We start from the raw sequence: 25,080 nt of genomic DNA on the forward strand, positions 1-25,080 counted from the left end.
TACAGATAAGAGACACTGCAGGCTGTAAAATTACTGCATCTAGTCCTCTTTCTCACAAATGCTGCCTGTTTTTGAAGAAGACTGGTGCAATCAAGGACTGTACATTGTTCCATGTCACTGAATGACACCATAGTCCCAATAACACTAAGGTAACCTGTCTGAATGACTATCGCACCGTAGCACTCACATTTGTAGCCATGAAATGCTGTAAAAGGCTGGTCATAGCTCACATCAACATCATCCCAGACACCCTGGACCCACTCCAATTCGCATACCACCCCAACAGATCCACAGATGAGGCAACGTCTATTGCATTCCACACTGCCCTTTCCCACCTGGACAAGAGGAACACCTATGTGAGAATGCTGTTCATTGACTACACCACAGTACCCTCAAAGCTCATCACTAAGCTAAGGACCCTGGGCCTCAACACCTCCTGTAACTGGTTCCTGGACTTCCTGATGGGCCATCCGCAGGTGGTGAGGGTAGGCAACAATACATCCGCTACGCTGACCTTCAACAAGGGGGCACCTCAGGGGTCCCCTCCTGTAATCCCTGTTCACCCACGACTGCATAGCCGCTTACAACTTCAACACCATCATTAAGTTTGCCGACCACACGACCTTAGTAGGCCTGATCACCGACGACGATGAGACAGCCTATAGGGAGGAGGTCAGAGACCTGGCAGTGTGTTGCCAGGACAACACCCTCTCTCTCTCTCAACGTCAGCAAGACAAAGGAGCTGATCGTGGACTACAGGAAAAGGAGGGCCGAGCACGGCCCTATTCACGTTGAGGGGGCTGTAGTGGAGCAGGTCGAGAGCTTCAAGTTCCTCAGCGTCCACATCACTAAGGATGTATCATGGTCCACACATACCAACAGAGTCATGAAGATGGCATGACAACGCCTCTTCCCCCTCAGGAGGCTGAAAAGATTTGGCATGGCCCCTTAGACCATCAAAAAGTTCTATAGTTCCACCATTAGGAGCATCTTGACTGGCTGCATCGCCGCTTGGTATGGCAACTGTTTGGCATTCGACTGCACGGCACTACAGAGGGTAGTGCGTACGGCCCAGTACATTACTGGGACCGACCTCCCTGATATCCAGGACCTCTATACCAGGCAGTCAGAGGAAGGCCCTAAAAATGGTCAAAGACTCCAGCCACCCTAGTCATAGACTGTTCTCTCTGCTACCGCATGGCAAGCGGTATCGGAGCGCCAAGTCTAGGTCCAAGAGGCTCCTAAATAGCTTCTACCCCCAAGCCATAAGACTCCTGAACATCTAATCAAATGGCTACCAGGACAACTTGCATTGCCTCCCCCCCGGAACACTGCTGCTACTCTCTGTTATTATCTATGCATAGTCACTTTAATAACTCTACCTACATGTACATGTTACAAGTCATAGACTGTTCTCTATGCTACCCTCACGGCAAGCGGTACCGATCCTCCAAGTCTGGAACCAACAGGACCTTGAACAGCTTCTACCCCCGAGCCATAAGACTGCAACATAATAAAATAGTTAACTAAATAGCTACCCGGACTATCTGCATTGACCCTTTTTGTACCAACTTTCACTCATCACAGATTCTGCTGCTACTGTCACTTTATTCCTAGTTATATGTACATATCTACCTCAATGACCTCGTACCCCTGCACATCCACTCTGTACTGGTAAAACGTGTATATAGACAAGTTATCATTACTCATTGTGTATTAATTATAACTTGTATTATTAATCTCTCTGCATTGTTGGCAAGGACCTGTATGTAAGCATTTCCCTGTTAGTCTACACCTGTTCATGAAGCATGTGACAAATAACATCTGATGACAGATCTCAGTAGCATTTTCAGTTCGAAACAACATTGTATTTTTCATATGCATCTAAGCTGAAACACACACACACACACAGTAAACCATGTTCTCAGGCTCTTGTGTTGAATCTTATCAGGTTTATATTTAGAGCTGGGCAGTAATGTTCAGATGGTGTGACATATCATAGGTCACCGTCTCGCCACACACACACACACACACACACACACACACACACACACACACACACACACACACACACACACACACACACACACACACACACACACACACACACACACACACACACACACACACACACACACACACACACACACACACACACACACACCTCTGAAGGGTGAGGGTGGGGGAGGAGACAGACACGCTCATATCTGAAATGCAGATTCTGTCACCAGTGAGATTTAATAAAGAGTTTAATTATCAGCCAAGCATCTGTACAAACACCCACATCCTCCACAGTCTGCCTGACAGACAAAGCTACAAACACACACCAACACACCTAGACATACACACAGAAGGTTGGCATAAAATGTGAACATAAATTAAAAGTGTCTACATAGTGTCTTAATTAAGGAGAGGTGTGTGTGTGTGTGTGTGTTGATTAATGAGCAGCACAGTGAGGATGTTTGTGTTAGACGTGTAATGCGGGCGGTGTGACAGGACAGAGGGGGGTTGTGGGTAAGATAGATGAAATGTATGACTAATGTAAGACTATTAGCCTGGTCTGTACAAGCCACCACCTACTGCAAAGACTGAGTCTGACTGTGTGTGAGTTTGATATGAAGGTGACAGATGGAGCGTGTCACAGCGTCACTGTCACAAGCTGCCATGTTTACCCAGGAGGCATTGCTCAGAGGGTTTGTTTTGACGAGAGGGAGCGACAAAAGGAGATCCCATTACCCTCCTCAATCATCAACATCAGATGGCTTCCTCTATGACTCTCCCTATTTCTCTACTTCTCCCTCTCTCCACCTCCCTCTATGCCTCTCCCTATTTCTCTACTTCTCCCTCTCTCCACCTCCCTCTATGCCTCTCCCTATTTCTCTACTTCTCCCTCTCTCCACCTCCCTCTATGCCTCTCCCTATTTCTCTACTTCTCCCCCTCTCATTTTTTCTCTTTACCTCCCTCTCCCACTTTTACATCTCACACAAAACATAATAAACAGATTCCCTGTCTTGATCACACACACACACACACCTGTGCTTAGAGAGGGTGCTGACAGATGTATAGGTAGCAGCGTGAAGGAGACATGGAAAGGAGGGGAGGGAGGGAGACATCCGCCTGACTACCAACAGAGAAACAGACAGAGAGGAAAGGAAGCAGGGGAAGGAGAAAAAGGAGTGAAAAACAAGAAGGACAAGAGATATATTGCAATGGGACAATAGGTCTCTCCTATGAATGATATGCTCCTGCTCTCTCGCTTTCATCTGTAGTGACCTCCTCTCTCCACAGCTGTCTGTAGCTGTCCTCTCACTAGTGTCTGTATGCTTTCATCTGTAGTGACCTCTTCTCTCTCCACAGCTCTCTGAACCGGTCCTCTCACTAGTGTCTATATGCTTTCATCTGTAGTGTACCTCTTCTCCCTCCACAGCTCTCTGAACCGGTCCTCTCACTAGTGTCTATATGCTTTCATCTGTAGTGACCTCCTCTCTCTCCACAGCTCTCTGAACCGGTCCTCTCACTAGTGTATATATGCTTTCATCTGTAGTGACCTCTTCTCCCTCCACAGCTCTCTGAACCGGTCCTCTCACTAGTGTCTGTATGCTTTCATCTGTAGTGACCTCTTCTCCCTCCACAGCTCTCTGAACCGGTCCTCTCACTAGTGTCTATATGCTTTCATCTGTAGTGACCTCCTCTCTCTCCACAGCTCTCTGAACCGGTCCTCTCACTAGTGTCTATATGCTTTCATCTGTAGTGACCTCTTCTCCCTCCACAGCTCTCTGAACCGGTCCTCTCACTAGTGTCTATATGCTTTCATCTGTAGTGACCTCCTCTCTCTCCACAGCTCTCTGAACCGGTCCTCTCACTAGTGTCTATATGCTTTCATCTGTAGTGACCTCTTCTCTCTCCACAGCTCTCTGAACCGGTCCTCTCACTAGTGTCTATATGCTTTCATCTGTAGTGACCTCTTCTCTCTCCACAGCTCTCTGAACCGGTCCTCTCACTAGTGTCTGTATGCTTTCATCTGTAGTGACCTCTTCTCTCTCCACAGCTCTCTGAACCGGTCCTCTCACTAGTGTCTATATGCTTTCATCTGTAGTGACCTCTTCTCTCTCCACAGCTCTCTGAACCGGTCCTCTCACTAGTGTCTGTATGCTTTCATCTGTAGTGACCTCTTCTCTCTCCACAGCTCTCTGAACCGGTCCTCTCACTAGTGTCTGTATGCTTTCATCTGTAGTGACCTCCTCTCTCTCCACAGCTCTCTGAACCGGTCCTCTCACTAGTGTCTGTATGTTTTCATCTGTAGTGACCTCCTCTCTCTCCACAGCTCTCTGAACCGGTCCTCTCACTAGTGTCTGTATGTTTTCATCTGTAGTGACCTCCTCTCTCTCCACAGCTCTCTGAACCGGTCCTCTCACTAGTGTCTGTATGTTTTCATCTGTAGTGACCTCTCTCTCCACAGCTCTCTGAACCGGTCCTCTCACTAGTGTCTGTATGTTTTCATCTGTAGTGACCTCCTCTCTCTCCACAGCTCTCTGAACCTGACACACACACATTCCTAAGCTACAATAATGTACATCTGGATTAGTATACTAACTCAACAAATATTTACAGTTGGAGAGATGAGAAAGAGCAAGCAGACTGGTTACGGATTCAGGCTACTTCTCCAACATGTGACAGGAATGTTAAGTTAGTTGTTCTGGTTTTAATTGAATAGACTCTCAATCTGACTAATTACAGTGCTACTGAATGGTCGCACTGTCATCCTAGTCCCTAGCCCCTCCCCCTCTCAGGGAAGCGTGCACGTCTCCCTAGCCCCTCCCCATCTCAGGGAAGCGTGCACATCTCCCTAGCCCCTCCCTCTCTCAGGGAAACATGCACGTCTCCCTAGCCCCTCCCTCTCTCAGGGAAATGTGCACGTCTCCCTAGCCCCTCCCTCCCTCAGGGAAGTGTGCACTTGGGAGAGTATACATAAAAGTATAGATAAAAAAGGCATATTTTAACAATGAAAAGGATTGGTCTACATTTAGATAAAAATATCTATGTGAGATAGCGGGGCGGCAGATAGCCTAGTCGTTAAAGCGTTGGGCCAGTAACCGAAAGGTTGCTGGATTGAATCCCCGAGCTGACAAGGTAAAAATATGTTGTTCTGCCCCTGAACAAGGCAGTTAACCCACTGTTCCTAGGCCGTCATTGTAAATAAGAATTTGTTCTTAACTGACTTGCCTAGTTTAAAAAAGTTAAAAAAAATAAAATAATAGCCTACAAGGATATACCATTAGATTCAACATTGTAATAAAATATGTTTTATGAGAGTTTTTCTGAGTGCACAGCATACAAAAAAGACACCAGCAGTCTACAAGTTTCACAGCCTGGCGTGCTTGTTGTTGTTGTCGGTCAATCATAGCCAAGCTTCAGTCAGAGGCTCCATGTTACCCATCATCCAATAGCTAAGCAAGTGAAGTGGGAGATTTCTAATCAATGCAAAATTTTATTAAAAGTACAGAATTAAGTTGGGTAAATGAGAAGGAGTAGGCTACAGTGATCTTCCAATAGGTAAGCTGTTGTTTAATGGAATGGAGTTGTTGTGGACAATGATGGAGGGCGCAGAAAAATTGCCTATATTAGCAAGCCTTGACATGTTAGCTAACTAGCAGGGGAATTTAGCAGGCTACTGTAGCCAACTAGCTTCTTTACAACAATTTGATGCTGCCCCGACCGGCACTACCAGATGGTATAACCTATGGCAACAACAGTTTTGGCAAGTTTCTCTCTCTCCCTCCCTCCGTGCCACACACAGACTGTTACACACCGGCCCCTGATCTGCTCTCGCCCCTCCACCACCCCACCCTTATGCTGAAACAAGCAGAGCACAGCGCACCGCACCATTAAAAGTTGACCAAAAACTTGTTTAAACATGTATTTCTACTATCCGGATATCCCCTCCCCCCAAACAAAATATATTATTTGAATAATTCAATATTTTTAAATGCCCATCCCTCGTTTGTAGGTATCCCTAGTCCCTGGGGGTTGGGTTAAATGCAGAAGACACATTTCGGTTGAATGCGTTCAGTTGTGCAACTGACTAGGTATCCCCCTTTCCTTTCACTAGTAGTATCCAAAGTCGGGGTCGAACAGCAGTAGGGTCCCCAAAATAAAAAAATATGGAACAAAAAAAAATTAAGAGCACATATTATTGTATGGCCCAGTATACAAACTTTGAGAAAGATAATTTAAGAAAAAAATAGAAAATGTATTTTTCTTTTCATTTTGATAAGAGACTAAAAACCAATGAATTGAAAGTTCTTTGTTGATGTAACAATCCCAATTTACCAATTTTAAGGTTGTGTCATTAGATTTGGGGTGGGGTCTCGAGAAATTCTTGGTGGAAAAAGTGCGCTGAAAAAGTTTGAATACCACTGACTTACACACACTCTACCCACACACACACACACACACAACCTACACATTCTACCCACACACACACACACAACCTACACACTCCATCTAAGCCTCAGGATGTGTTCACTGTGTTGTTTACTGAAGTGTGCAATTGTTTCAACTGACTATTATAAAACTTGTTGAAATAACCTGATGTAATATACAGTATTTATAGTTGTCGTGTAGTTAAAAATATATATTTTGTTGTGTTGGTAGCATTTTTGTCCTCAGGGCACCACTGCAAATGAGACACTGGTCTCAATTGGCCTCCCTGAATAAATAGAAGTAAATAAAACTGTTTAGCTCAGGATGAAGTGTGCATAGTACAGTTACAGTGAACACCACATCCCGAGCTAAAACAGTTACAGTAAACACCACATCCCGAGCTAAAACAGTTACAGTAAACAACACATCCCGAGCTAAAACAGTTACAGTAAACACCACATCCCGAGCTAAACAGTTACAGTGAACACTACATCCCGAGCTAAACAGTTACAGTGAACACCACATCCCGAGCTAAACAGTTACAGTGAACACTACATCCCGAGCTAAACAGTTACAGTGAACACCACATCCGGAGCTAAACAGTTACAGTGAACACCACATCCCGAGCTAAACAGTTACAGTGAACACCACATCCCGAGCTAAACAGTTACAGTGAACACCACATCCCGAGCTAAACAGTTACAGTGAACACCACATCCCGAGCTAAACAGTTACAGTGAACACCACATCCCGAGCTAAACAGTTACAGTGAACACCACATCCCGAGCTAAACAGTTACAGTGAACACCACATCCCGAGCTAAACAGTTACAGTGAACACCACATCCCGAGCTAAACAGTTACAGTGAACACCACATCCCGAGCTAAACAGTTACAGTGAACACCACATCCCGAGCTAAACAGTTACAGTGAACACCACATCCCGAGCTAAACAGTTACAGTGAACACCACATCCCGAGCTAAACAGTTACAGTGAACACCACATCCCGAGCTAAACAGTTACAGTGAACACCACATCCCGAGCTAAACAGTTACAGTGAACACCACATCCCGAGCTAAACAGTTACAGTGAACACCACATCCCGAGCTAAACAGTTACAGTGAACACCACATCCCGAGCTAAACAGTTACAGTGAACACCACATCCCGAGCTAAACAGTTACAGTGAACACCACATCCCGAGCTAAACAGTTACAGTGAACACCACATCCCGAGCTAAACAGTTACAGTGAACACCACATCCCGAGCTAAACAGTTACAGTGAACACCACATCCCGAGCTAAACAGTTACAGTGAACACCACATCCCGAGCTAAACAGTTACAGTGAACACCACATCCCGAGCTAAACAGTTACAGTGAACACATCCCGAGCTAAACAGTTACAGTGAACACATCCCGAGCTAAACAGTTAAGGTGAACACACTCTTCTATGGCACTCTGTCCGTTCTCTTCATATGGTAACTGATATCTCGCTCTATCCCAAAACAGTCCATCAGTACACATTCCACTTCATACACACATTCTGAGACACAATGGCGTTTACAGGCCGTAACCCTGCCTGCTATCTGCAGACTGTCTGTCTCACAGACAAATTAACTCCACTAAAGCTAGCAGACTGAGACGGAGTGTGTGTGTTCATTATGAGCCATTCTCACATGACAGTTACCCAACCACTTAGAATGACACGCAACTTAACAAGCCTAAGGTTGAAATGTAATCTGTAGAATTTGACTGCAGCAAACTGTATTCTACAGAATGTCTCTGATACTGGGGTCTGCACACACACTCAATAATGCTCACAGATATGTAATAAAGAACGACTACGCCAATCCAGTGGGTCTGCAGTGGTGAAGAAGCCCTGTGTTTACCCAGAGGAAATTCTCACTCAGTTTGTGTGTTTGTGTGTGAGAGAGACACACAGAGAGGGATGAGAGGAGAGAAAGAGATATCTTTCTCCAGGAAGACACCAGACAGCTTAATTACCTCCACCTGTGAGCAGACAAAGAAACACACCCTCCAATCTTTGCTCTGCCACACCCTAGTTCCCACGGTAACACTATAGAACCCACCCTAAAGACAGACACACACACACACGGGGAGGAGAAGGAGCAGGAGCAGTAAGTGGAAAATGAGGATGAGGAGAAGAGGTGGATGATGAGTGGGGGGGGGGGGGGGGTAAAGGAGGAATTGGTAAGGCAAGAAGAAGAAAAAATATGTACTCACATCCAGTGAGTCCTCGTTGACGATGATGAGGGACATGCCGTGGGAAACTAGACGACAGGAGTAACCTAAGATGGAGAATACAATCTCAGCTACAGCATAGAAACACTCATCAAGAAGTAAACGCCATCTCACTCACTCCCTCCATCCCTCTCTCACCTATGTTGATGGCGGTCTCCTGTTTGTCTCCAGTGAGGACCCAGATCTTGATGTTGGCCTTCATCAGAGTAGCGATGGTCTCAGGGACCCCCGCCTGGAGACGGTCCTCTATAGCTGTGGCCCCCAACAACAACAGGTCCTACAGAGACACACACACAAAGAAAGAGAGAGAGAAAGAGACAGAATTGATGACATAATGAGTGAGCATAGACTAAGAAAGAGACAAATACATTCAGAAAATTATTTTCTGGACAAAATCCAACTTGGAGGAGTTTGGTGGTTCATTGTGTTGTGAGCACATCTTAGAAACTACATCCAAGTTGGAGAGACAGACTGGCTGGCAGCAGCAGCATACGACAGGGTAAGAAGAGGCGTGCAGCATGTTAAAACTATGTAAGTGGGTCAAACAGCAGCATAGGGAAAGTCTGTTAATGTTCCCCAAACATTTATTTTGAACTCCATTAAAAATCGCAAATACACTCATTAGAAATGCGCACACGTGCACACACACACACACACTCCCCCCAGCTGGTAACGGTGCAGTGTTGTTGATTCCAGTTATACAGGGCTCTTGGCAGACTGGTGAGGATAATTATCCCTTTGGTCTTCCAGTCTACCTCTCTCCCTCTCTTTTATCCCATCACCTTCCCTCTCCTCTACTCTGGGCCGTCTTTCAAAACCGCTCTCTTTATTGGAGTACTACCTGAGAAATAGCCAAACAAAGAAAGCAATGGTGTCCATGTTCCAGCCTAATGACCAGCCTTAATATACATTTCCTGCCAACAGCTGCCATGTCCAATCTCTTAATGACCACAGGCATCATCATGTCCAGATGTATACTGGAGCTGTCCTCTGGGTTACAGGGCGTCTGTACTGTTGACAGGTTAGTAACTGGCTGGGGATAACACACACGGCTTCTTCAGCACCGAGAGGTCCTTATATCCCGCTACAGTGGATTAGTGGGACCACTCTGCCCTCTGCTGGACAAAACCCACCATCCCAGCAACACAATGACTGAAGGGGATGGTGTAAGGGGTCATCACTATCTTGCCATGCTAGAGTAGAGGTATGGCTTTACAGTATCTAACTATATTTTTTATTTAACTATGCAAGTCAACTAAGAACAAATTATTACTTAAAATAACGGCCTGCCCCAGCCAAACCCTAACCCGGATGACGCTGGGCCAATTGTGCGCAGCCCTATGGGACTCCCGATCACGGCCGTGGTGATACAGCCCGGAATCGAACCAGGGTCTGTAGTGACGCGTCTAGCACTGCAATGCAGTGCCTTAGACCGCTGCACCACTCGGTAGCTCAATGCAATGCAATGCTAACCACTGACCCCAATCTTAACCCTTACCTTCTCCAGTAGTTCGTAGCAGTCCTCTAGTTTCTGGGCCCGGTCTTTAATGATAGTGCTAATACGGGTGTACTCCTTCAGCCACTCCTGGTATACCCCCTCCTCCAGATCAACATAGGCAAAACACAGAGTCCGCAGACCTGGGGGGGACAGGGTCATATGAATCAAGTCAGTGATGGGCAACCTGCCCCCATTTTTGTAGGCTCACGGATACATTTTTGGAACTCAGCCAGGGTCTCAATTTAGCGTTGAGAGTTAGAATAGTAGAATACACAAGGTGCAATTTTGAAATGTGGTTGTGCATCAGCAGTTTCTCTCTTATGTCAATCGCTGACAGTAACTCAATTAGCGCATGTCAGCTATTTTTGTTCTGCTTTGTAAGTTAGTCTAGCCAGCTATCTAAACTTGTAGTAATCATGGTCGAATTACAGATCCGGGGTGGCCCAATGATTTTGATAGACATTCTCACTCGGATATCCTACCAAAAACAGCAAACATTTCTTTCCACCCTATGCCAAAATGTGTCAAATTGAAGGAAATGAACTCTAAAATGGGTCCGTCTCCGACTAAAAACAATGCTGGTCGACCGAGAGCATTCTGTTCTTTCGACCAACGTGTATTTTTCTATAATAGACACACCCTACATTTGAATAAAATCAACTATATGTAGGCTACTGAGCTTGTCTGATGGTTTAAGCACTGCTATTAAAAATAAAAAAGACAAATTACTAGAGGGAGCCAGAGCTAAATATAGCAAGAAGAAGAAAAAAAAGTTTCCCGATCGACCCCCCTCCTGCTGCCTCTGGCCTTCACATATTTTGCCATTATCAGTCCCTCCAGGATTCCGCGATTGCATAATTCAATGCAAAATCAACCAAATCAGCCCATATTATGCGAGAGCTCGCAATTTTGACCAATCAACGCACTTTTAGCGCATAAAAAGGCCCAATCAAAAGCGGGTTCGTGATTTTGACCAATTACTGCACTGTTACCGTGGAAAATTGCACAATCCAACCACACTTTAACACAGTTTTTTCCCCCTGGCCTGTCAGCGTATTCACGTGCGAAGATGATGGCTGATTGTTGATGGCTGAAAGGCAGTACAATGAACAGAAATCAATCTCATTTGCCATCAAAAAACAGCTAACGACCGTGCGAAACAATTTCCAAATGTTTTTGGAAACAAGAGGAAGTCGACAATCAAATCAGCAAAGCATATGAGAATGTCAGAACAGTTCCCACAGCAGCGGCAGATAACGATGACTGAAGTGGTAGCAGGGAAGACTGTGGCAAGCGCTGAAAGAATCAAGGTGAGTGGCATTTTACTCTGCTAACCTTGGCTTTAGTAGGGTGGTCGGCACTCTGCTCTCCCCAGTCTGTCTATGGAGAGCGATGCTCAAAGCACTGAGTGCAATTTGTCAGCATTGCCGTTATAAACTCTCTGTAAAACGTAATATGGATCTTGAAAACAATCTTTATGGATTCTTTTGAAATGGTAATACTGTTAAGTGCATATCAACCACAATACTCTATTTTTACGTTTTCTGTTCTTTATCTCCCTTACGACCTTTCAGGAAAAAAATCACAATCAAGTATTTTGAAGACAACTTATGCGAAAGAAATATCGATTCTCAAATTGAAAGCGATTGATCAGCATTGAAACTATTATTATAATTTTTTTTAGAAAAAGAGTGTGTTGCAATGGGAGGTGGGGGGCTTGCCATCTCGTGTTGATAGCTAGCCCCAAGCCTGATGGAGAGGAGAGGTGTGTGAGTGGATTATGACAGAGCTGTTTGTTCAGGAAAATAAACAAAATTGAGCACTTTAGATGTTTCATTGTATTATGTATTCTGCTTAAAATCGTCCTAAAACTGAGCACATTACTTTTTATTGCTTTATATGAAATTAACGTGAAAAATAACATCGCAAAATGTATCGCAGAATTTCAGAAAAGCTGCAGCACAATCAAGCATTTTTGTCAGCAGAAATCACACCAAAACATCCTTGAAATCCGGGAGGGACTGCATTATGCTCCTGAAGTTGCCTGTAATCGGCTACACCAGCTGCCGGCAACCTTTTCCATTTGGAGTGTCAAGTTATCGTACTGTAATATTCATATGTGTAAACATACTGAATTGTAAATTGGATGCATTTGACCGCTGTATCATACTGCGCTATGATTGGTTAAGACCACCCAGGTGATGAGGTCATCTTCGGTTGATCATGGTATGAGACACGTGGACATGCCAGTTATAGCTAGCTAATAAAGAGCTATGTTCAGAAATATCCTGTCATACTGCATTTTATTATTTTGTACAAAGCCTGCAAAACAAGACATGTACCATTTCTACTGATCTGTGTGACAGTAATGATTTTCATATGCACATTTTTGTGGAAATGATTTCTCAAAATCAACATCATGTGGTTCATCAAAATTCTATCTAAATGAATATGATACAAATCATTTTATATTTTTTATACAAATTATTGTAAAAAAATTTGACCCCCCTTTTCTCCCCAATTTTAAGCTCGTCTCATTGCTGCAACTCCCCAACGGGCTCGGGAGGCGAAGGTCGAGCCATGCATCCTACGAAACATGACCCGCCAAACCGCGCTTCTTAACACCCACCCACTTAACCCGGAAGCCAGTCGCACCAATGTATCGGGGGAAACGCTGGTCAACTGACGACCGAGGTCAGCCTGCAGGCGCCGGTCCGCCACAAGGAGTCGCTAGAGCACAATGAACCAAGTAAAGCCCCCCCCGGCCAATCCCTCCCCTAACCTGGACAACGCTGGGCCAGTTGTGCGCCGCCCTATGGGACTCCGGTTGTGATACAGCCCGGGATCGAACCCGGGTCTGTAGTGACGCCTCTAGCACTGCGATGCAGTGTCTTAGACAGCTGCGTCACTCGGGAGGCCCCTGATTGTAACTTCTATTACCAGTATGTAAAAATAGCCTACATATCAGCCAACAAATAAAAACATTGCAGCCCGAAAATATCCTGATAAAAATTAATATCCTATAAATCACATTGGCTATGCATGGCCTGTCTGCAAGAAACTTGAAACATTGTATCAACTATTAACTTGGTCTGGCACAAAGCTTGTGCTAGCAAACTTGCAACCTATAAAATATTCTGGGCCCTCAGAGTTTCCAGCGCCACCAGTGAGCTCGACAGGCACACAGCTGTACTCTATTTGTGCAAGGGATAAGAAGTAATCAGGTAGGCCTAATTTATGATGTTTCCACCGGATCAGAGCATGACATTTTTATCCCCCTTTCATGCTGAGTGGTTATCGAAAGGGAGATTGTTTTTTAGATTGACAATAGGCTACGTTGAGAAACTTTCTCAATGGATGTAAAAACATACTTAGTTTACTTGCTGTTTGATGCGAATGAAACATTATTTTGTCTTAACTCACCATCACTGTGGAGCTTCTCAATCAGAAATAGTATCAGACCCCCAGATGGGAACATTTATAGGTGTACATTTGCACTCAGGCCAGGTAGCCTAGGCCTTCTTCTATGCATAATCACGATTGACAGGAGCACTCCAAACAACTCCTAAATGGAATGAAATGAACCAAAACGTTTTTCCTCACAAGTGCAGCCTAGGTTGTGCACTCCTACAAGGATAAGACTGTAATAATAATGTATTGAATGCATTAAACAGAAATTACCCTAACAAAAACAAACATTGTAGATGAGAAATGATGGTAAATAACAGTAAATGTAGGCCTACTACTGGTGATACGGTTGTGCATCCCCTCGGCAATGGATTAGTCCACTCAGACAGGCGTGAATCAGACAAGTGTCTTTTTATACGTTTGCCACTGCTCGACTAAAACAATCCTGGTCGACCAACAGCCTATCGACCAAACAGTCGACTAAATGGAGTCAGCCCTACTCTAAAACGTTGGTATTTTCTCCGCTGTGAAGGGGGGAGCTGCTAAAGTGTTTTGCTCGCAAGGTGAGGGCCCCCAAAAGGCTAGGGCCGGCTCTGACTGCATGTGGGTACCAGATCCACCAGCCACTGTGGTCCCTCATGAGTTCAGATTTTTTGCAGCCCCCACCCCCAACAAAGTTGCCCATCCCTGAATTAAGCAGTAATAATGTAGATATGAAAATATAGTACCAAGACATATAAAAAAGAGAAAGGCCCGTACCCTCGGTGGCGAACTGTTCCAGGTGTGCGATGGTCAGCTCTTTGTACTGAGACGCATCAGTGAGACGTTCAAAAATCACATTATCCTGAAACAAACATCATGACATCATCAACATGCGCCGTTTCATCATCATTATGAGCAAAGACACTATGGGAATAAACTGTGGTGCATTTAATGACTGGGGGAATACTCACTGCTCCCTTGCAGTACAGACGCAGTTTCCCATCGGGGGTTCGGACCACTACAGACATGCGCTTACGGTTACTGTAGGAAAAAAGAGACTTTTAAGTGTCTGTGAATGTTATGAGTGAGTGAGTGTGTCATTTTATTTACCTTGAAAACTCCAGCACATTCAGCAACTCAAAGCTCTTCTCCTTCCCCCTCTGAAAGACACAGAGAAATACCAATAATTAAACAGAGAACAGGATGAGTATTTACCTTTCTTCAAATGGCCCTCCATCCCAGTCTCTCAAACCCACACTTACAGCTTCCATGATAACGGAGCCAGGAGTTCTTGCTGTGAAAACGAAGCCCAGACCTTTGGCTCCTTTTACCAGAGCTCCTTCATCTGAGGAAAGAAAAAAAAACACACATGCATTGCACATATTAGTAAGTTTTGAGTTGGGATTGGCTCTGTGTAGTAGCTAGGATGTGATTGGTCCTATTGTCTAGTAGCTGAGTTATGATTGTCTCTATGGTATATAAGCTGTGTAGAGATAGGCTGTCTACCTGGCGAGGAGGCCTGGTAGATAAGCTGGTCCTCCTCTCTCTCTGGGACCACTGTGTGACACACCGCCATCATCGTCAGGAACTCACAGATTTGGGCAGAGGTTGGCTGGGGGGGGGGGGGGATACATGGCCCAGTGTCATTATCATTCAGTATAAGAATCGTCAATAGAGAAGAAGTCAGGAGCTCAGGGAAACACCTACATGGTTCTTCTCAATGTTCTGGATGAGAGTGGGGTCATCAAACTCTGTGGAGTTAAGACTGCTGGACGGCAGGGGACTGAGAGGAGACGGACAGAATTAAACACTACCTACACGACTCATTATATACAACAAAGAAAAGGGTATTGGGGTGTTTGTAGTATAGATAGTAGGTCATAGCACAGCCAGAGGTGCAGAAGAGGAGGCGGTCACTGACCTGAAGTCCTCCATGGAACGATCAACATCTAGGTCAGGGAAGTGGCCGTATGTGATTCCAGCGATGGTACACTTCTTGAAATGCATGACGTTACAGGTGAGAGTTCCTGTCTTATCAGAAAACAGATACTTCACCTGGGAGAGAAGAAATAAAGAAAGGATATCAGTACACAACAGAATTCAACTGATTGGTTGAGCCCTGATGTGAACATGGTCAAGATTGGTGGAATCCACCATTTGATTTGATTCCATCCTCACCTGGCCCAGTTCTTCGTTGAGATTGGACGTTCGAGCCATGGCGGGTGTGTCTGTCTCAGAGTAGTACATCTCCTCATCCTGACCACCAAACACAGAGGGAGTTTACATGACACCTCTAAACAGAGTTAACTCTAAAAACACACACACACACACACGTGTCCGTCCGTACCCAGTTGATGAAGAGTGCCTGTGTGAACTTGACCACCTCCAGAGTGACCAGCAGGCTGATGGGGATGAGGTTGTTGTAGAGGATGATGAAGGTCAGCAGGTTATACCAGAAGTTAGTGGAGATGTCCCCTGTAGACACACACACACACGGTCAAGAGCTTATATGGAAGAGTAGAGAATGAATAACGTGTGTGTGTCCACCCATGAGAGAGTGAGTGAGTGTGTATTCTCACCTGCGCGTGACAGGTACCAGCAGGCCTCCTCAGTGTGTTGTTTGTTCCAGATGGAGGCTCCTATAGAGCTCACTAGCGCCATCACCAGGAGGATACAGAACAGCACCAGGATCTGGACGTTGGTCACCCGCTCCACGTTAGAACGCTTCAGAGGGGCCTTGGTCGAGTTCTGGAAGGAACATTCACCACATTATTACATCCTTCATGTGGAACTACAAAACACCCAAAATGACAAAGTTAGAGAACTCAAAAGAAAGCAGCGGAGAAGGAACACCAAGCTCTACTGGAACACCAAGCTCTACTGGAACACCAAGCTCTACTGGAACACCAAGCTCTACTGCTTTGTAGAGGTAAGATTGGCTTGATTCAAGACTATGGTTCAAGTTAGGTTTGGATCACAAAGGCTTGAAATGGCTAACCTGCATCAGTTTGGAGTCATGTCCAGTGTAGACTATAATTCCTACAACCCATTGTGTGTTTCTGAGCTGGGCACCTCTCAGTAGCACCTGGTCAGGACCAAGAGGAACCGCACTGGAGAGAGAGAACAGTGACAATCAGGTGGAGGTTGAAAATGTAATTCTATGTTAGGTGTGTGTTCAGATGAGAGTGTGTTCAGATGAGAGTGTGTGTTCAGTACTTTTGGTTGTCCAGCCGTAGGGTCCCAGTGAAGTCGTACAGGTGTCTGTTGGGCTCTTCACACTCCAGACGGCCAGAGAGACCCATCAGCTCCTCCAGAGACTGGAGACCAGCTGTGTGAGTGAGACCCTGAAACACACACACTCAGTTAGAGCAGGTACACTGATAAAATACACACACCTTTAGGGTCATTCCTAACACACGTCTCACCTGTCTGATCTTCAGGTTGGTTTCTCCGTCCAGGTTGGAGGTCTCAGTGTAACACATGGCCTGAGGCTCACTGTGGAGAGGGATGAGTCCAACATTACCACATCATTCACTTCCACATTCATCTATGCAACGGGCAAATCAAAAATATTGAAACATTTATCAAAACACAGGGCTGTTCAATGTCAGTCCTGGAGGGCCGAAACACTTCTGCTTTTCATCCTCTCCGTCTAATAAGGGACTAATTCAGACCTGGGATACCAGGTGAGTGCAATTAACTACCAGGTGGAAACAAAAACCAGAAGTTTTTTCGGGCCTCCCGGGTGGCGCAGTGGTCTAGGGCACTGCATCGCAGTGCTAACTGCGCCACCAGAGTCTCTGGGTTCGCGCCCAGGCTCTGTCGCAGCCGGCCGCAACCGGGAGGTCCGTGGGGCGACGCACAATTGGCATAGCGTCGTCCGGGTTAGGGAGGGTTTGGCCGGTAGGGATATCCTTGTCTCATCGCGCTCCAGCGACTCCTGTGGCGGGCCGGGCGCAGTGCGCGCTAACCAAGGGGGCCAGGTACACGGTGTTTCCTCCGACACATTGGTGCGGCTGGCTTCCGGGTTGGAGGCGCGCTGTGTTAAGAAGCAGTGCGGCTTGGTTGGGTTGTGCTTCGGAGGACGCATGGCTTTCGACCTTCGTCTCTCCCGAGCCCGTACGGGAGTTGTAGCGATGAGACAAGATAGTAATTACTAGCGATTGGATACCACGAAAATTGGGGAGAAAATGGGATAAAAAAAGAAGTTTTTTGGCCTTCCAGGACTAGAATTGAACAGCCCTGATCAAACATAATGGTGACATCACACAATGTCACCGCAAACCAACCTGGAGGACACTATGACCATGTCAGCTGGAAGATGCTGCCCATTGGTCACCTTCACTATGTCTCCTACTGCCACCTTGTGGCCAGGATGCAGCAATGCAACAGCGGGAGGAAAGAATGAAAATGAGAACAGGGTGGGGGGTGGCAAAGAGGGGAAGAGAGAAGTGCAAGAGAACGTGAAGCAGGAGAAGAGAGAGGGATGGTGGAGGCAGAGAGGGTTGGTAGAGGGAGAGAGAAAGTGACAGTGAGCAGCAAGTAGCTTTACAGTGGATGTTCATATCTGACGCTTCCCTCAGTCAAAGCAAGGACATTAGATACAGGGGATATTAAACAATGTGGAGAAAGACGCCAGAGAACATTCTGGAGAGGTAAATAATGTGCCATGCAGTCTTCCTAACTAGGGCCATGAGTTCTCCTTCACCAAATAACTTGATCAGGAAAAACTATGGGCCCTAGTTATAGGCTGCAACTTGAGTTCAGAGTTTTCCCCATTCAGGTCGTGCGGTACGGAAAGAACTCTGGTCTTTATCTGTAACCACTAGTCAGACAGGCTGTTGAGAGGATGAGGGCAATGGTACCTGTTTCCATATGATGGTCTGCCAGGCTCCATTCCTCAGAACTGAGACACAATGACAACAGAGCTATTAGCCTATACACTTCATACACTGTTAATCCTTTCTAAAGCACAATTGTCTATTCCCTTAAACTAGTTATTCACTCATCCAAATAAAACTGATTGACACAGGAACACACTCATGCATACGCAAACACACAATCGTCCAATACCTGTGGTCTTTTTATTGTTGACTGTGTTGTCTGCCTTGTGTCTTTGCTGTAAAGAGACAGAGGGTTGATTAGTTCCTTATGAGTCTCTCTCTTTCTTTCACATTAAAACGCACCAAAACGGCACTGCGCTGGCTAAGACATTGTTTTGGAACAGAAGGGGAGGTGTTGTTCCACAGCAGGGGAGCTGAACTGTGTCTGTTGAGCTGTGAGCTGTGTCTGTTGAGCTGTGAGCTGTGGAGCTGTGAGCTGGTTGTTGAGCTGTGTCTGTTGATGGCTGTCGCGCTGTGTCCGTCCTACTTACATAGTCCTCTATGATCTCTTTGATCCCGGCCACAGTGAGGATGAAGATGAGTGGTACCAGGGTGGTGTAACGACCCGTAGGAGACACATCAGGGATTTGCTGACAAGAAGAACACAGACACAACGTCAAGGAAACGCTGAGGGTGTGGTCAGGTTGTCAGTGCAGGTTACAGATAGAAATGTCATGAATAGAGCTGATTCGTTTCATAGTTTTACATGAAAGAGAATCATATCTTATCTAGATAACACATTTCTATGTGAATGCTCTATAACGTTGCACCCTCCAGAGTAAACCCATTGTACTCTGCATTGTGGGCGTGGCCTACCTGCATTAGGGCGATGAAGAGGAAGAAGGCGTTGGCAGCGCGGCGGATCTGCTCGTACAGGAAACGAGGCAGGAAGGTAAACACCCCGTACTTAGTGGTACTGAGGAGGAGGAGGAGGGAAACAGGGAAGTCACCACAGTAATGAAACACAATAAGGCTGGGATTCAATCCGATCAAGCGTTAACCGGCAATAGCAGATACCCGCATAGCTGGTGTTTTGGCAGTGTCGGAGGTGTAACTGCGATAAGAGCTGTCAAATCGGTAAGCAGCTGCTCGTGTGGTTGTCACGAAGTCACACCCCTCCCACTCGCGTTAGAAGTTCAGAATGAGAAAGTGTAGGCTGTATAGCATATCGAAAATTACATTTTTTAATAATTAAACAAAATAATAAAGATTTATACAAGCCTAATGGAGGTGTAAAGGCTGCATGGGATTATTACTAACGCGTCTCCGTTCATCCGATGGCAGTGTCTGCAATAGCCTATCGCACGGAGCTGCTTGTGGATTCGACAGCTCTAATGTGGTCCCACCTCCGACATCGCCAAAACAACCACTATGGATATGTCGGCTAAAGGGGATGTGATTGAATTGGGCACTAAATCAGCACACCAAAAGAGAAATACCCCTATATCTGATTGAAAAAGACAAAAATTGAGTTTGATTTCCTTTAGCAGAAACCACCTCTGTGGTCTCCAGTGTAAAACAGAGGTAGTCACTAGAGTGTAAATCTCTTCTTCAATCCCTTCTCCACCGATAGCTGATTATCGATGCACTTGAAACCCCATTAGAGAGACTACACAATTAGATTTAAACATGCTCGGGCACAAAAACATAAAAGGATCTATTATGGGCTGTACATCTTCACATCCTCGCAAATGAACCGAACGTCACTGTTCAAAGCTTTATATTTAGACCAAACCTCCCAAACAGGCAAACCTTGTCAGTCGATCACCTGTATTGATCAGACAACAGCATTGATTAGCCTTGATAATAGCCAGCAGCCATAAGAGACTAAAATAACTAAATCAGCCTTCAGTTCAGCGTCTGTCTTTATCCTGGCCAATATAGCTAACTCACACGTAAGTTTATGTGTACGTGATTGTGTTGGTGTGTGTGTGTCTTACTGTATCTAAATCCTCCAACACGTCAGAATCTCCTTGGAGACGAGCCCAAAGCCACACACTCTAAGGTTAGGAAATAGGCGAGTGTAAGCGGATCCTAGATCTGTGCCTACAGACAACATCTAAGTATTTGTTCATGGCGGTTGTGTTGTGGTGACTGATTGACAGATGGAGTAGATTTGCACAGAGACACAGGGCTGTGAATAAAAGATGGCTTGAAGGTAGAAAAGAGGAGGATGAAAAGAGAAGAGGGGCTATAGGAATTTAATCTCAGAGTATTCAATAGGAGCAGTGAAGCTTTAAAACATCAACTAAAGACATATGGGAACACTGGAATATCAAAGGGCATGTCTCCAAAGCCAGACTGTCCAATCACAGGCCAGGAAAAGCCTGGTGATCCAATAAAACGAGTTGGCGAAGGCCCGTCTTAATCTCATTAACGGACCTGAAATAGGCCTGTTTCAGAGCAGAATTGAATCTCCAGACAGTAAAGACAGATCGATGAGGTGCGTTAAAACGCCTGACGACAGGCTTCTACCCACGTAACTAGAACCTGCTGGATTGTATAGGCGCCAGGGTAATGTTCAGGAGGGCGTAACATCCTAATTGTTGCAGATAGAACTGACATGGGTCCTTAATATACATGAGAGAAGCATATCTATTATTCACCATGCATTTCTACATTTCTATACAGAATGTCCTGTAACGTTGTACCCTACTGAATTCAACCCTTATCCTCTTAAAGGCAACAGAAATAAATGTGCATATGTGTGGGGAGGGGTGTAAAAATACATGTAAACAATACATTGGTACCGGGATGGTGTCAAATTGAACCAAAACATAATACTATTGGCCTGGTTTGCAAGGCTACACAACTTAACATGTATAGCTCCATAGTCATTGTCACCAACGAATATACAGCAGTCATCTGGGACACTAATGATAAAAGAGATTCCCCACAGATGCAGATTCCGTTTTGGGCACTGCCCTCAATCCCGCCCACAAGCAGGGATGGGCACAAATGACATAATACAATGATAAAATACAGATACATTGATATTCATGGTATTTTGTATCAAAATAAACTACATACTTGTATTTTAATTAAATACATTACAAAATACATATATTTTGTATACAAAAATAAATTTGCAAGTAGCCAACCCGAACATCAACAACATTCTCAGTAACGGTTACAAAAACGTTTTACTTGCTATGAATGATATGTTGTTGATCTACCTTAGTTGACCATGCCTGCTTAATGACCAAAATGTATATGTGAAAATTAACAAAATGAACTGCAAAGCACACTGTGTATTGTTTCGGGGCAGAGCTCATTAGAATAATACTCTGCATGCTTTGCAATTGTTCATTTTTACATATACAGTTGAAGTCAAAAGTTTACATACACCTTAGCCAAATACATTTAAAAACTCAGTTTTTCACAATTCCTGACATTTAATCCTAGTAAAAATTCCCTGTCTTAGGTCAGTTTGGATCACCACTTTAAGAATGTCAAATGTCAGAATAATAGTAGAGAACTATTTATTTGAGCTTTTATTTCTTTCATCACATTCCCAGTGGGTCAGAAGTTTACATACACTCAATTAGTATTTGGTAGCATTGCCTTTAAATGGTTTAACTTGGGTCAAACGTTTCGGGTAGCCTTCCCACAATAAGTTGGGTGAATTTTGGCCCATTCCTCCTGACAGAGCTGGTGTAACTGAGTCAGGTTTGTAGGCCTCCTTGCTCGCGCACACGCTTTTTCAGTTCTTCCCACAAATTTTCTATAGGACTGAGGTCAGGGTTTTGTGATGGCCACTCCAATACCTTGACTTTGTTGTGGCAAAATGGCTTAAGGACAACTTTGGAAGTATGCTTGGGTTCATTGTCCATTTGCAACCAAGCTTTAACTTTCTGACTGATGTCTTGAGATGTTGCTTCAATATATCCACATAATTTTCCTCCCTCATGATGCCATCTATTTTGTGAAGTGCACCAGTCCCTCCTGCAGCAAAGCACCCCCGCAACATGATGCTGCCACCCCCCGTGCTTCACGGTTGAGATGGTGTTCTTCGGCTGGCAAGCCTCCCCCTTTTTCTTCCAAACATAACGATGGTCATTATGCCCAAGCAGTTCTATTTTTGTTTCATCAGAAAAGAGGACATTTCTCCAAAAAGTACGATCTTTGTCCCCATGTGCAGTTGCAAAACGTAGTCTGGCTTTTTTATGATGGTTTTGGAGCAGTGGCTTCTTCCTTGCTGAGCGGCCTTTCAGGTTCTGTTGATATAGGACGTAGATACTTTTGTACCTGTTTCCTCCAGCATCTTCACAAGGTCCTTTGCTGTTGTTCTGGGATTGATTTGCACTTTTCGCACCAAAGTACATTCATCTCTAGGAGACAGAACGCATCTCCTTCCTGAGCGGTATGACGGCTGCGTGGCCATGGTGTTTATACTTGCGTACTATTGTTTGGACAGATGAACGTGGTACCTTCAGGCATTTGGAAATTGCTCCCAAGGATGAACCAGACTTGAAGGTTTTTTTCTGAGGTCTTGGCGGATTTCTTTTGATTTTCCCATGATGCCAAGCAAAGAGGCACTGATATTGAAGGTACGCCTTGAAATAGATTCACAGGTACACCTCCAATTGACTCAAATTATGTCTATTAGCCTATCAGAAGCTTCTAAAGCCATGCCATCGTTTTCTGGGATTTTCCAAGCTGTTTAAAGGCACAGTCAACTTAGTGTATGTAAACTTCTGACCCACTGGAATTGTGATACAGTGAGTTATAGATTATTTCATTTGTCTGTAAACAATTGTTGGAAAAATTACTTGTGTCATGCACAAAGTAGATGTCCTAACTGACTTGCCAAAACTATAGTTTGTTAACAAAAAAATTGTGGAGTGGTTGTAAAACAAGTTTTAAGGACTCCAACTTAAGTGTATGTAAACTTCGACTTCAACTGTACATTTAGTTCATTTAGCAGACGCTTTTATGACACCATAGTGTTATCAGACTTCTGATACCAATGGAGGGTGAAAGGGGGCCAAATATATAGAAAATGTATAGAAAAGTCCTTTGTATTTGGAAAATACAAATTACAGTATTTTTTTTAAATACATTGGAGTGTAGTTCAGCCAAGTGTAATTCAAATGACAAAATACTCAGAAGTAATTAAAATACTAATTTCAAATACATGCTGCCCATCTCTGCCCACAAGAGATGGGCACACACCAGAACATTCACTAACTGGTTGTGAATGTTATTGCTTTAGAGATTGGCACTGTTAACAAGCAGGGCTGGATCCCCTGCTTACCAACACCTCCCAAATTAAGAGTAGGCCAATAAAATTGTATTGAATTAGTGAAAACTCTGGGCTTGGCATTTTAAAATGTAATGTGAGAAGGTTGTTTGTTTCATCTGATCAGGACAGCACATAGTAACCTGATCAGTGACCAGACCTGGACCACACTACAGAATGTCTTATTAGATTTAGAGACAATTCAACGATAACTATTCTATTCATACATTGTTAATGTAGCCTACCATTAGTACCGGAGGAGCTTCTATTAACATCTACAAACTCACTGTAGTTACTTTACTTTCAGTGCCTGTTTTAAAATGCATGAGGTATTATTGATTAAGAACAGTAAATGGAAATGTTAAGCACTTTCCTCAGATGCACTGAACTTAAAAACAACCCTTTGATGCCGCCCTCCAACACATAATTAATGATAATTTACAACCCTCCTTTACTATTCCATAACTGGACCATTAACTCATATAGCCTATTACAAAACCTATTTCACAAAAAAAAAACTGTGAAAATAAATCCCTAAAACTATTAACAAACTATTGTAGTCAATTATAATATCACAACTTGTCTGGAAAGGCAATTAAAGTCTGTATTCAGTAACTTGATGATAATGATGCTGTAGCCAGGTGAAATCTTACCTGACATGGTTGTCACAGAACTTGGTGTTCTGAGGTTGGTTTAGCAGAATCGTCCGTGCCGTAGCATCTATGGGATCTGCCTGCGAAGTAGTCCCGGACATCTCATCATCTGCCTTGCGGTAGCCGGCGGATGAACAAGAGGTTCCTGCACCGTTCGATTGATGGGAGAGAGGCGAGGCTAGGGTAAGTGTGTGTGGGAGACAGGGAGAGACATAAGAGACGTGGTTTACAGTTCAAAAGTGGAGGGCAGAAACAGGTAGGGCTATTGTATGCGGGTGTAAGCTGGCGGTCGATGTCAATGACGTACCCACCTCCCCATTCTAAACAGCCCTCTTCTTTCAGTGCGCTGCCTCGCTCGGTGCTGGGCAATTCCAAAAGAGTGATGCTGAGACTCAGATTTTTTTAAACTTTAAAATGTCAAACAAAAAATAATTATTGCTAAGTTACTTTAACCAAGTCACTGAACTTTTAACAAAAACACATTTACTTGAAGAACAGTGTAGTTTTATAACAAAATGCCTATTTCTACTGTTTGTGCCGTCTTCAAGTAAACTGTGTTTCGTAACATTTTCGCTGGAAATTGTTAATTTGTGCTTGTGCATTAGTTGTATGGTTTGCTTAACTTTGCCGTAATTGGATTTTGTTTGACATACATTTTAAAGTGAGTCTCAGCATCACTCTGTTACCATGGAATTGCCATGCTATAGCTCCATCACCAATACACACAC

The 25,080-nt window shown here is 44.5% G+C and overlaps 1 protein-coding gene across 1 annotated transcript in view; it reads right to left on the reverse strand.

Moving 5' to 3' along the window:
- Positions 1-24,522, reverse strand: part of atp8a2 (ATPase phospholipid transporting 8A2) — a 47,214-nt gene extending 22,692 nt beyond the window's left edge. Inside the window, exons 1-22 of the mRNA XM_038973366.1 lie at positions 24,353-24,522; positions 19,274-19,373; positions 18,949-19,047; positions 18,648-18,693; positions 18,440-18,480; positions 17,864-17,937; positions 17,000-17,069; positions 16,791-16,918; positions 16,573-16,684; positions 16,154-16,322; positions 15,922-16,049; positions 15,753-15,830; positions 15,496-15,629; positions 15,282-15,357; positions 15,081-15,186; positions 14,837-14,919; positions 14,685-14,734; positions 14,546-14,615; positions 14,352-14,436; positions 10,185-10,324; positions 8,825-8,963; positions 8,669-8,733 (exon numbers count right to left, since the gene is read on the reverse strand). Of these exons, the coding sequence (XP_038829294.1) occupies positions 8,669-8,733; positions 8,825-8,963; positions 10,185-10,324; positions 14,352-14,436; positions 14,546-14,615; positions 14,685-14,734; positions 14,837-14,919; positions 15,081-15,186; positions 15,282-15,357; positions 15,496-15,629; positions 15,753-15,830; positions 15,922-16,049; positions 16,154-16,322; positions 16,573-16,684; positions 16,791-16,918; positions 17,000-17,069; positions 17,864-17,937; positions 18,440-18,480; positions 18,648-18,693; positions 18,949-19,047; positions 19,274-19,373; positions 24,353-24,453 (2,094 nt within the window). The 5' untranslated portion in view covers positions 24,454-24,522. The remainder of the gene's footprint in view (positions 1-8,668; positions 8,734-8,824; positions 8,964-10,184; positions 10,325-14,351; positions 14,437-14,545; positions 14,616-14,684; positions 14,735-14,836; positions 14,920-15,080; positions 15,187-15,281; positions 15,358-15,495; positions 15,630-15,752; positions 15,831-15,921; positions 16,050-16,153; positions 16,323-16,572; positions 16,685-16,790; positions 16,919-16,999; positions 17,070-17,863; positions 17,938-18,439; positions 18,481-18,647; positions 18,694-18,948; positions 19,048-19,273; positions 19,374-24,352) is intronic.
- Positions 24,523-25,080: the final 558 nt, after the last annotated feature.

Source organism: Salvelinus namaycush, chromosome 33 (assembly GCF_016432855.1).
Source record: "Salvelinus namaycush isolate Seneca chromosome 33, SaNama_1.0, whole genome shotgun sequence".
Lineage (NCBI taxonomy): Eukaryota > Metazoa > Chordata > Actinopteri > Salmoniformes > Salmonidae > Salvelinus > Salvelinus namaycush.